Raw genomic sequence first — 13413 nt, forward strand, 5'->3', positions numbered from 1 at the left:
TAGAGGGTCTACATGATTTCACTTAGATGTAAAACATTTCTTGGCAGCTGTAATGGCTAGGCTCACAAAACCTTAAAAGCTTTGGGAGGGGAGCTTCAAGTCGGTCAAGTCCCCTAGCATTACTATCACAGGTGACAAGGAAATATTCTGCAATAATACTTTCCCAAGAAAGGACAAATGGTTATTAAAATAGCTAAATAAATAAATAAAATAAAAAAAATAGAATATATTTTTTTCCCTTCCCTCTGCAATTTTCTGAGGCCCCCCTAATGCCCTCTGGCGGCCCCCACTTTGAAAACCCCTGGTCTAAATGGTTTAAATGAACCTAAAGGTGCACAGAAGCAAGTGGAGCACCGGAAGTAGTATCTATGATTGCACATAACGCGAGAACACCGTGGCCTCGCGGGATTTGTGAAGGACTGCGTTTTCGTCTTTTCATTCATCATTCCATGGTGAGTATTCTTACACATCAAGCTTTATAAGCTCTACCTTTTATTCTTTTTGCCGAGCAGTGTTGCGATCAACCTGTGTGCTGTGTTATCGAACTGTATATATGTCTGTGGCAATGAAGGGAGTTAGGTTTTGATACCAGTTGGTTAGCTAAACTACAGCTAACATTCAGCTAGCCTCCAGGCTAACGTACACCCCACGTTATTCAAGCTGCTTGCTGTTGCTAACGTTTTGTAGCTAGTTTGAAAATAATGGTGCCAAGCTGCTTTAAAACTATTCTTGTATTGCTCCTACCTCACAGGTTAAAAGATGGCCACGGCGGACGTACGGCTTAACCATACAATTTACATCAACAACTTGAATGAGAAAATAAAAAAAGATGGTAAGTCTATCTGCAGCTTCTAATCTTCTTTTTTTTGGTCCCAGTTAAACATAAGATGCTTTTGACTTATTGCATTGTGTACGTGTTCTCTGCAGAGTTGAAGAAGTCCCTCTACGCTATCTTCTCACAGTTTGGACAAATTCTGGACATTTTGGTTGCACGAAACATAAAAATGAAGGGTCAAGCCTTTGTTATTTTCAAAGAGGTTAACAGCGCCTCAAATGCTCTGAGATCCATGCAAGGCTTTCCTTTCTATGACAAACCCATGGTAAGAATCACTAACCACTTTTCCAGAGAACAGAACTTGTAAAATGTATGCAATTTCTGCTACGTTGAAACCATTAAGTGCCTGCTGGTCCTTAAGGTATCTGTTTCTTCTCACAGCGTATCCAATATGCCAAGATAGACTCAGACATCATAGCTAAAATGAAAGGAACTTATGTGGAGCGGGACCGCAAAAAAGAGAAAAAGAAGCTTAAGCCTGAGTCAACTGGAGCCAAGAAGGGTGTACCGGGAGCTGCTGCAGCCATGGTTGCTGGGGTTCCTGCTGCCATGCCTGTAAGTTGGACTGTGGATCTTTTTCATGGAAGACTAAATGCTACTTCCACTTCTACTTCTATTGCAGTAGTCATCATAACAAGATTTATTTAGTGTTCAGTTTATCATATACAACTGTAGACAGATTCACAATAAGAGAGAAACTCCCAAAACATATATTTACTGACCCTTGTTGTCTTTACAAGTGTGTTTTAAAAGAAAACAATAAGGAGTAACATTTACATCCCAGATATTTATGCAGCCTAATGCTCCCAAAATTAGGAGGAATGTCATTGATGATTTAGCGTATAATGGTAAATGGAGAAAGTGGTCAACTTCTCGTGACTGTTATACTTCACTTTGTAGGGAATGCCACCCATGAGCCAGGCACCTCGTATGATGCACATGCCAGGACAACCGCCCTACATGCCCCCTCCTGGCATGATGCCACCTCCAGGCATGGCCCCCGGTCAAATGCCCCCTGGTGCCATGCCTCCTGGCCAGATGATGCCTGGACAGATGCCTGGGCAAATGCCCCAGCAGGTACTGTGCCTTCTGTCACAGCATGTTGTCACTTCATCAAATCATAGCTATCATTTTCTAACTTCTCTAACTTTTATCCTCAGGTTGCAGAAAATCCTCCCAACCACATCCTCTTCCTCACCAACCTACCAGAGGAGACGAACGAGCTCATGCTGTCCATGCTCTTCAACCAGTCAGTACTCACTGTTTTTCTGCATGAGATTTTCCACTTGTTTATTCATCTAATGTATCGAATGCTGAACCTGACTGTTTCAATGTGTGTTCAGGTTCCCTGGGTTCAAAGAGGTGCGTCTGGTCCCGGGTCGCCACGACATCGCCTTTGTGGAGTTTGAGAATGAAGTGCAGGCCGGTGCTGCACGCGACGCCCTGCAAGGCTTTAAGATCACACAAGCAAATGCTATGAAAATCTCATTTGCCAAGAAATAACACAGTTCAGGACTTTTTCTTACGTGTACACACAAACATACACCGAGGCTTTTTATTAAAATCTTTCTGTTGACCCGGACTAAGAAACACATTTTAGAAACTGACGCTTGCTGTTCATTGCAGCATGGACGGTTTAATTGTCTCTCAGGATTACATGTAAGTATACACTCTTTGCATCAAACCTTCTGGATTTTATCCAGCAGCTCTGCATCCTACATGATTTCTAAATTCTGGCTTAATACTCAAGTTTTCACCAAATTTCTGTATGCCTTGTTTTCTATTTTAGTGATTTTATGTCATAAAGCATTGCACCCAGAGTCTGGTCTGCCAGACACTGTACCTGGAGCTTTTTCTTTTTATTAAACCTTTACTATGAGACTGTGCTGTGCCTCACTTCATCATTGTCTATGTTGCAGTGGGAGTTATTGGCCCAACAGATGGTGCTATAAACCTAATTTCTCCTACCTCAGCTGTTCAGGTTTGTTACATGGTGGTAGGTCAAGGGATGCATAGATGAGGTGAATGTTAACTTGTTTTCAAGCAACCCAACAGATCATCCTTCCTATTGATTTTTACCTCTTGTGCCAACGACTGTCTACCTGTGTTTTCCCAAAACTAAATTAGCAGAGAAAAGTTCTTTTATTTTTGCGCATCAGACCATCAGATACCACAATGACTTTAAAGCTTTTGTTAAAACCAAACCTGTGTATTTAAAATGTGGTCATTTATTAGGGGAAGTAGCTTCATGCCATAAAAGCAGCCAACCCTCACCCCTGTGTAGAACAACAGCACTGATCAGACCTGCCGTCTATATTAGTGGAATTTGAAAGGACATGATCGGGAGGAGAGAGGTTGTCATGGCAACAAAAAGCTTTGACTGGAAAAAAAATATCCTCGAAACTCCTGCTTAATGAGAAGTCGGATTTATTCGGCCATCAGATAAATCAGAAAGCAGGGTGCCTTTCTTTAAAACGTCATGTCCTTTCTGCTTCTGCAGCAAACCAGCTGAGGTCTCTTTCAATTTGTTCTCTGAAGCCCACAGTGCATACCACAACAAACCACTTCTAACTGTTTATGGCCTTTGTGAGCTGCCCAGTGCAAGAAACACACAGATTAGTATTTTTTGAATCACAACATATTAGCTGACATCATTTTCCTGCTACTCTTGGGTCAGCATGCTCTACATGTTTTTAGTTCTTTGTTGTAGCATTTCAACCATCCATTTAATTCCAAGGCCAAAGAGCTTTTAAGTCCCGAAAGCAATTCTTAAATCTGAGAACAAATATTTAGAGGTTTCATCAGTCATCATTTTGAAATTGCCTGAGCTGTGACTGACTCTGAATAAGATCATTTAATCAGGAATTTATTAATTCAGCCATGGCAACACGCCTGCAGCACCGCAGCTGATTCAACTTTATTAGAAAAATAACTATCCTTTGTTTTTCTGGTTTTGGGGATTTTAATCTAATCCATGTTGCTTTCACATGTAAGACTGCAAGAAAACAAATGAGCTGCTTCATACTGAGCTTTATGACAGCTTTCTCACTTGTGGCAGAAGAAGTGCTAATAGATCAAAGATGAATGGTAATGAATCAAATATTGGTACAATGCAGTTTTATAAACAGAAAAAGAGTGTGCTGGCGGTATGGTCAATGGTTTATAATTTACTGGGGCATAACCATAGCTTTTTGATATTATAATAATTAACTTGCTGGTAAATGGGTGGGTAGATTAACTGTAAAGCTCAATTATAATTTTACACTAACAAAAAGGTTCTTACACTTAAATCTGCACTGTCTCTCGGGAACATAATAAGTGTTGATTGCTGTAGTCCTCATTTAATGAGAAGTCTGTCAGCAATCAGTATTCAAACAAATATTTAATGGATGTAAATGGGTACAATAACTGCCATGTTTACAGTTGTCTTCTGTGTGCCAATTAGCAAATGTCGACTGTGTTTGCACGAATCCTCAAAGGCCCCTGGCAGTCTTCACACACACTTGGTTTGTCTAGTAATTAGATGCCAGTAAAGACCACTACGACCACCTCATCTTCTCAAAGGCTGATTCATGAGTGTTTGGGTGGTGTTCTGTGTGAATTAGGCCTGAAAAGCTTAATTTAGACTCACACTATCAACTGCACCCATGGCACACAGGGGCCTCCCTGTTGTAGACTTAAACTGTGCCCTGAGTAATTGTCTTCAGGTCAGCTCAGCAGTGTACACAGAAATGTGCATTCTTCTGTAGATTCCCAAGCCTTTCCGCGCTCCCTTATTTTGCCTTGAGAAAGCGCTGACCTTAGCCGCCAGGGCGCCGTTTGTGTGTGTGAGAGTGTGTATGTGAGTGTGTGTAAATGAGTGTTGCATGCTCTTGGCAACTTGCCTGGTGCATTGCCATTCACCAACACAGTGATCTTTCAGTTGCAGGGACTGGGACTGGGACTGGAATGCAACTTTCAGGCTATGAGTGGGAGTTGTGTCTAAGATCAGAAACTAAACCTGAGACTACATCAGGGTAAAACAGTGCAGATTTGCAGGGATGGGCACGTCTACAACCCTATTCCGTAACAATAGTGAAGTCAAATGTTCATAAAAAACAGTTTGGGTTGTTTGTATTTGTCAGACCACAGGACATTTTGCCACTTTGCCTAAGTCCATCTTAAATGGGCTTATGCACAGAGATGACGCTTGCATTTCTGGATTATGTTAACATTCGTTTTCCTCTTTGCATGGTGCACTTTTAACCTGCATTTATGGTTTTTGGAAGTGATTTTAAGCCCATGCAGTGATTTCCACTGCAGAGTCATGTCTGTTATTAATGCAGTGCCACCTGTGGCCTATCCAGTATTGTTGTCAGGCCTTGTACCAGAGATTACAGAGATTGTACAGAGATTACTCCAGTCTCTCTAAAGTTATAATAAAGTATATTATGCTCAGGAACATTATACTAACTATTTCCAGAACTGTTTTCTCACAGAGTGGTGAATCTCTTCCCACCTGTACTTCTGAGAGACTCTCTGGATTTGCCCTTTTTATACCCAGTCATGGTAATAATCTGTTGCAAATTAACCTAATCAGTTTAGAGATGTTTCTCCAGGTGTTTTTTTTTCACCAGTACAATTTTTTCTGGTGTTTGTTGTCCCTGTCGGAACTTTGTTTAAACATGTTGCTGGCATCAAACTTAAAATGAGCATATATTTTTCATAAAACAATCAAATTTTCAGTTTCAAATCTGACAAACGAGCAGGTCATAAAGGGCAAGATAGAGAAATGAAACATATTTAAAAAGTATAGATTTAAAATATTTGCAAACCATCACATTTTTTCCCATCAACATTCTACACAGCATCCCAACTCTTAATGAATCAGGGTTGTACACCTGTGCTATTGGAGAAGGTTGTCCCGAACAATAATAATAATTATACATTTTATTTAAAGGCACCTTTCTCAGCACTCAAGGTCACTGTACAGGGCAGAGTTTAAAATAGAACAATATAAAAATTAGGCTGATAAAATCAACATAGCATGATGCAGTATAAACAATAAATAAAGACAAAATGAACAGGATAAGATGAAGTGCAGTGAGGATGTGCAATAAGAGTGACTATGACGGTTTAAAAAGATGTGTTTTGAGATGTGATTTGAAAATGGGAAGAGAGTTGATGTTACGGATGTCTAGTTTGTGCCAGCTCCTGTTTGCTCATAATGAACATTGATAGACTTCTTTTAATTTATCCCTTTTAGACTCTTTTAAGCCCTGAAGGTCAGCTGCACAAACATTTCACTGAATACCAATAACATTTGAAAAATCAAAAAATCTACAATTACATTTACATTTTAGAAAATGTAATATTTCATGAATATTTTCATTGCAAAAAAATCTACAAATATATATATTTTATGAACCACTGAAACATTTCACAGAAGTTAAAAATATTCAATTAAATGCAAATTTTTTTTTTTGAAAAATGTCAAAATATTTTACAAATCACAAAAACGTCTCACGACCCAAGTAACAGCAACTGATCAATAAACTGTTTCTGTTTCACGAAATTTCTCTATATTGAAATAAATATTTGTGTGATTTGAAAGTGTTTTATCTTTAAAGGAAATATCTCTAATACTTTATTTTTTTGTGATCAAATTTTTGTTGTAATTTCTGCAGTTACATACAGACATAGATTAACAAGGAACAAACAGAATAAAAAAACAAAACAAACAGACAAAAAACAAAAACAAAAACAAAACACACAACAAAACAACAGGTCCAGAAGAAGGAAGAAAATTCATATGTTGTAGTAATGTGGTAAAGTTATGTCGATGTAGGTGTGTGTTTGTGGGCATGTAAGAGAAATTGTGTGAGGGGGATTGCTCAGTTCAGCAAGTTCTTAAGATCGTCCACTGTAGCACACTATAGCTGAGTTATGTCCTCTTTGGCTCCATGGATGCGAGCTGTAGACAGTTCCAAATACACAATATCAAGAAACGTTACTGCTTACTCGTTAACCATTGTTTACGAGTAAGCAGTAAGGGGTGTTTCCATAAGATAAGATAAGATAAGATATTACTTTATTGATCCCCCAGGGGAGAAATTCAGTTGTTACAGCAACCCAGACATAAGTACAATCAAGAAAGAAGTTTCAATAAGTAAAAATAAGTAAAAATAAAAATAAAAATAAAATAAAATAAGTAAAAATAAAAACAGATAAATAAAGCTAGAATACAATTTAGATTCTAGTGGCAACCAACTTCTTAGCAGCCGTCTCTAATACTTTATTATGATTTTTTTTATTTAACCACTGGCAATGAACCTGAGGCGTTACAGCTGATGTGCACACAGAAATCGTGGGGAGATATTTCCATCAAGTGAAAAGTGAACATGAGTCGTAAATCTTCAGCTAAGCATTACTCATGTGACCGTTAGATGGCGCTAAATACACAACACTTATATTTTGGAAAGAAGACCCATAGTGTCGAAGTTTCAGGTTTTTTTGTGACTTCTCAGGTGATCCACACACACAGTCACACGTTGCTTTTGACTTCACCCAGTGTAGTGACGTCTCTACGTTTCCGGTTGGTTGGTTAGAATTCAGCTCGTGTATGGAGGTCACTGGCTCCTCTATGCAAATCACCTCTCTGCTCCTCAAGAGCCCTCTGTTCTGCTCCGGGGTCACTGCCGAGCGCCGGGCCGCAGAAACACCAGTGGTTGTCAGGGAAGCTCTTGAGCAACAAGACCTTAAGATAGAGGAGGAGGAGGAGGCAGCATCTCATTAGGTTCCCTCTGATGAAGAAGGTCTACATTGTGCGGAGGTCTTAAGTCCAAGAAGAGGAGCTCTGGGAGTAAGATGTGGAAAATATGCCATGTGACCGGTGCCAATAACCTATTTAAATAGATGCATATACACCACAGCTTACAGTTCCCCTTTATATTCACGCGCTCAGCCGGTTATTTGCAGCCTGCGGCATCATTAAGCAGCGGCATGTGCGCACACACACAGGCTAGCAGCTGTTGGAACAAGCTTCATCTTATTTTTTTTGACCATCCCATTTCCAATGAAACTGGTGTGCAGGTATTTGGGCACCTGCGCCACGTGTGCCAAACGCATGCGCGTAGTGGCTGATCACTTCAAAGGGAGAACACCTTTCAAAGCTGATTTTGCGTCGATTTCTTAATGTGAATAACTTCAAGGTCACCATCCGTTGCACGAGCGGTATTTTAATTATGCTGGCCTACTGAAACTTTCTCATTCAGGGGCCACCCGAGCACGTGAAAACTAAAAAAAAACGGTTAATTGGGGCGGGGGAGCTTTGAAGTAGAAAGAGGACTGAAATATGAGGAGAGGTGCATGGGAGGCGCAGACAAAAAGGTAGAGAAATGTAACAGAAAACATTGAGAGGCGAATAGAAATCCACTCATGATACCCCGGGTGTAAATGTGTCAAAGCCTACATGAAGAAAAAAAAGTTTTGAGTTGAACAAGAAGTGCGTAGAAAGGAGAGAGGGAGGGATGGGGGCATCGGTGCGCGCTGGGAACCGTCCGAACAACAGCAGAAAGACGGATATTCTCTGCCTCAGGACACACCCTCCATGCTCTCTCTCTCTCTCTCTCTCTCTCTCTCTCTCTCTCTCTCTCTCTCTCTCTCTCATTGTTTCCCACACTTGCTCTGTCGCCGCTGGGCTTCGTATCGGCTTGACAAATGACCAGCGAGCTGCTTGGATGAGAAGAGCGCATAGTGAAGTCATTCCGCTGGAGAGACGCAACTTTAGTGGCAGCTTCGTCAAGGCAGCTTTGCGCATCGCAAAAGAGGACGAATTCAGATGCAATTCATATTTTCTGCATGCGAGACACAAGAAGAGAAGAAGAGAGAGTGCCAGCTAATTAGGATGAGAGTTCAAGTCAACTGAGCCGGCAGATTGGACCCTTAAAGCCTCTTAACGCAGGTGGTGGGCGGAATACAGCACGAGGGGAGTGTGTTTGAATTGTGTTTGTGTGCATGTATCACTCCCAGTGGAATTACACTCTGGACACAGCGGCAAAAGGAGGGGGTGATCAGGTGTGTTTAGTGTATGGGTGGATGCAAGGGGGTAAATCCAAGAGGAGACAGAGGTAGTTATGGATTCTCTGACCAGGACGCGATGAAGAAGCTCTGTGGGAGTTCCTGGATTTAAGAGCGGCGAAAAGGATAGCTGGAAAGACGGGCGGACTCAGGGAGCAAGAAGGAGGAGGTGGAGGAGAAGAAAGAGGAGGAGGAGGGGGACACCAGCATCGCCAAAGCGCACAACACGGTCCCCAGTCCCTTGACGCAGGGATGGAGAGCACGAGAGCGCACAGGAAAACTCTGCTGAATATGACAAACAGGAGGGGAAAGATCACTGGATCAACGGCCATGATGAGTGACCCACCCAAGGGACACCTCCACCTGCGGCGGGCTGTGATTTTTCTCCTTGCGCTCACTATACAACCGCAGGTAAGCCTCCGATTAAGTGCTATTTTGGGCCCTTAAACCCCCGAAGCTGACTTTTAACTGTGGTTCAGCCTGTTTTTCTTATCACAGCTGCGTGCAAACAGTCAATGATGGAGTCCACAAACACACACACACACACACACACACACACACACACACTGTCCAATCCCTCTTTGTGCTGCCCTCATTCTGCTCCTCCATGGCGCTGTGCCCACCTGTTGTTTCAGCCCGCTGGTGTCTGTCAGCCCACGCAGAGAACTACTGTAATCCTGATTTAGAAACAAATACCAGGGCAAAAAGATGTTTCATTATGGGAGTGTTTAAGCAAAATCTTATTTCTAACCCTTGTGAGGAAGTGACTGTTTATAGTACTACTTGTATAGCAAACAAAGAGTGAAATGAGGCAGACAAAATAACAAATCAAGCTCAATAATTGCTCACAGCTGCTGCATGTGATTTATTTGTGGATTTTTGTCGAAAATAAATCCAGGAAAATATATTTTAAGGGGCTTAAGTGGATCTTAAATCAAATAATGTAGGATGAAGACCACCTTTATTTATTACCCATCATGCCCACTGTTCAGCATCCATTCCTTAAAGGATGGATGCATCTGCATTCCTCTTCATCTCCATCTTGGAAGGTTTTCCTGCTGGTGCTTTGCTTCTTTGCCACTTCCCAGCAGTGTTCTTTGAATCTTTGGTTAAAGGATGCACACACTTTCCTTTGTGCTTTATTTATATGGTCTTTATAAATGACAGCTTGGCAAAATAATCCTATGCAAGAACTTGTAAAAAATGATTCTGACACGCTGCTTTTAGTATCATGGGCATTTGTGGCAAGAAATATTGGTCACCGAAGTGCAAAACCATATTTTTCCCCTTTTCGCCCTCTGAGCTGTCAAGCAGCTGCTGATCATGATGCCTATGATGTGTGACAGGACCCAGCAGTCGCTCGAACAGGCCCAGAGGTGCTCCACAGTGTGCATGTGTGCAGGTGTGTGTGTGTGTGTGTGTGTGTGTGTGTGTGTGTGTGTGTGTGTGTGTGTGTGTGTGTGTGTGTGTGTGTGTGTGTGTGTGTGTGTGTGTTTGTGATCTCTGAACACTGAGCTCACATCCAGCATGTGTGAGTCCTGGGTGTGTGTGGAGCCCAGGGCCACAGCAGAATAAACTCCGGGGCGTGTGAATGTTGAGCGATCAGGCAGCTCTGCGTGTCTCTCTCTGCACCTCTGCAACCCCTGCACAGCTAAGCAACAACACACTCCACTCCCTCCGCTCACTGACTGCACTGCAGTGTGAAACACATACACACACACACACACACACACACACACACACACACACACACACACACACACACACACACACACACACACACTCTGGATTCTCCACTGCTTCTGGGGTGGATGATGGTTATTAATGCAGGAGATAAGGGAGCATGTTCATGAGGGGATCTGCAAATGGGGAGAAGAGAGAGAATCATTTAACTTCAGTTTTTCTGTGACACAGAATGAGGCTGGAGATGCTGTTATCATGTGAATTTTCTGCTTTGAATTATAATTTTCATATTTTCCTGTTCTTGAGGACTTATTAGATTGGGCTGGATTTAAAAACTGTATTTCCTTTCATTTTGTTGTGAGATCTCCACAGTTTGAAGCAAACGCAGTCTTACATGAAATAGAGCATTTATTTGTCCCAGCATAAATAAGGAAATTAATTCAAATCACGGTGTACTGAAGAAAATCTGTTTCATGATCAAATAAATTGTTATTTTTGTTATTATTTAACCTTCATTTAACCAGGTTAGTCTCAATTAGATTGGAAATGTCTTTTCCAAGGCAGACCTGGCCAAGTATGGCAGTTTATCCGCTCATGTGAAGTATCCTTCAGCACTTTATTTAACTGATTGATGCTTTAGTGTTGTGTTTCCTGACTTTTAACTCACTATTAAACTCTGTACTCTTTATCCAACACCTCTCCAACTTGTTAAAAGTCTCACCTGCCGTACAAACTTAAACACAGCTCAGATTCTGAACCATACTTTAAGTCTTCAGGTGTAGAGGATTTATTGTAAGCCACCCAGCTTTTCGGGTGAAATGATCCTTTAGCAACCAAACCATCGCCTGCACAGACTGTCAGAGCCTCACTTGGTCCCTTTCTCTCTCTCTCTCTCTCTCTCTCCTCTCTCTCTCTCTCTCTCTCTCTCTCCTCTCCTCTCTCTCTCTCTCTCTCTCTCTCGCTCTCTCTCTCTCTCTCTCTCTCTCTCTGGTTGGACTGGGCGCTGAAAAGCTGGTATTCCTGGAATGATTTGGGCAGCGAGAGAAGGAGAGGAAGAAAGGAGGATGTAGAGTGATGAGCGCCACTGTATCTCCACAAACCTTTTGATGTAGAGGAGTTTGACCCCTCTCCCTCCTCCTCCTCCATCCTTGTTACCCCTCCCACCTCACCCCCTTCGCCCTCTCGCAGGCAGGGACAGGGGCAGAAGAGGGACACACAGACACACACAAAGGGGCAACTCAGAGCGTAGTTCTGCGAAAGACAGCGGACACATCAGAGCTTGTTGGTTGTTGGTGATTTCTGTCCATGATCTTTACTCCACTTTGGGGAACCATGAGTCTGATTCTTGGATTTAATGAGCAATCATTAAGTCCAGTTTGGTCCGAACAAAAGCCAAAATAGGGATGGAATTATTCTAATTTATTCACCAGTGGAGGTTTCATGACGAACTGAGATAAAAGTGGCATTATTTTTGTGTTTTCAGACGTCAAAGTCATTATTTCGTCTGCTACTGTGACATAAAGACACACATGCACGCACATACCTGACCCTAGTGCTCTGAGACTCTCAGGGGGTCTTGTTAACTCTACTGTGTGTGTGTGTGTGTGTGTGTGGGAAGGGATTGTGTGTGTGACTCCTCCGCCCATCTTTAAACAGGCAGGGAACACAAAAGAAAAGAAAGAGAGGCAGATGAAAAGGAGAAGGGCAACAATGCAGAAAAGAGCTGATGGCCACAGAAAGAGAAATGACAGGAGCAATACAGCTCGTTCCCAGATAGAGAAAATAGAGGGGAGGAGAAGGAGGAGGAGGAGAGGGGGGAGGTGATGGAGGAAGAGTGTGAGCAGGTTCTCAGTGTCTTTGTCCCCTGGGAGGAGAGAGTGAGAAGTAAGAAGGGAGTGGTGGTGACACATAGGAAGAGTAAAGAAAGAAAGAAAGACAAGGAAGTGGGGAGATAAACAGTATTAAATGGCAGGGGTGAGGGGGTAAATTTCCACAGTTCAGATGGAAAACTTGTGGGAATCAAAGTTGCTGTTTGATGTCTGAGTCTGGTAACACACTGATAAACAGATGATGCAGAGGCGACAAAGAGACTGCTGCAGGTTTACAGAAGTGGCACCAGTAAATTGCCGGAAACGTGATAGGCGGCTCTGAAATGTATTTAAAACACTTTTAATGTGAAATTGGACAGGCTGGCTTGAACAGAAGAGGATGATATTATGAAGAGCATCTTTCTCACTGTAACTTTTGTGTCTTTTTCATCTCTCATTGACAACTTTGCTTAATTGTATCTTTTCAGGTTATATTCATGGTTCTTCTGAAAACTTGCCAAACTGCCAGTTGAGATTTTAGTATAAAAAATTTGATGTAGTTTCCTGGTTGTGTAAGCAGCACACTGTCCTTGCAGTGTGGGTCAAAAGCAGTATTTCTGATGAGCTAAGTTATCCTGTCCATTTTCAGAAAGCATCATGAAATCACCCTGGTCCTCATAGCTGAAACAACCTTATCAAAAGTCAGATCAGAAGAGTGAGAGAGAAGTGTTTTCCTCGGATATTTAGAATTAATGCAGGAAATGACACTTAAAGCTCCAGTGAGTAAGTTTTCATTTGGACAAAACAGTGCACCAAAGCTCCTATGATTTGTTTTATTTTAAATACAGAAGTAGTGTTTTATTTGATTTAAATGTTTTAATGTTACAGATATTTTCCTCCTTTTCAATGAAATGAAGAAAAACAAAAATAACAAACAAACATACAAGTCAACAGATGTAGTGAGTAACACTAAAAGAAAAAAAACAACAACAACATAGAGGAAAAATAATACTCAAAACCAACCACCCC

The 13413-nt window shown here is 41.7% G+C and overlaps 2 protein-coding genes across 2 annotated transcripts in view; both read left to right on the forward strand.

Moving 5' to 3' along the window:
• The first annotated feature begins 325 nt into the window (after positions 1-325).
• On the forward strand, positions 326-2411 carry snrpa (small nuclear ribonucleoprotein polypeptide A). The gene is made up of 7 exons (XM_034701512.1): positions 326-452; positions 752-832; positions 928-1100; positions 1217-1390; positions 1736-1912; positions 1996-2084; positions 2179-2411. The coding sequence occupies exons 2-7, from the start codon at positions 760-762 to the stop codon at positions 2336-2338; spliced, it is 846 nt and encodes a 281-aa protein (XP_034557403.1). The 5' UTR covers positions 326-452; positions 752-759; the 3' UTR covers positions 2339-2411.
• Positions 2412-8173: 5762 nt separating this feature from the next.
• Positions 8174-13413, forward strand: part of LOC117824825 (protein jagged-1b) — a 54668-nt gene continuing 49428 nt past the window's right edge. Inside the window, exon 1 of the mRNA XM_034700297.1 lies at positions 8174-9304. Within this exon, the coding sequence (XP_034556188.1) occupies positions 9146-9304 (159 nt within the window). The 5' untranslated portion in view covers positions 8174-9145. The remainder of the gene's footprint in view (positions 9305-13413) is intronic.

This window comes from Notolabrus celidotus, chromosome 14 (genome assembly GCF_009762535.1).
Source record: "Notolabrus celidotus isolate fNotCel1 chromosome 14, fNotCel1.pri, whole genome shotgun sequence".
Lineage (NCBI taxonomy): Eukaryota > Metazoa > Chordata > Actinopteri > Labriformes > Labridae > Notolabrus > Notolabrus celidotus.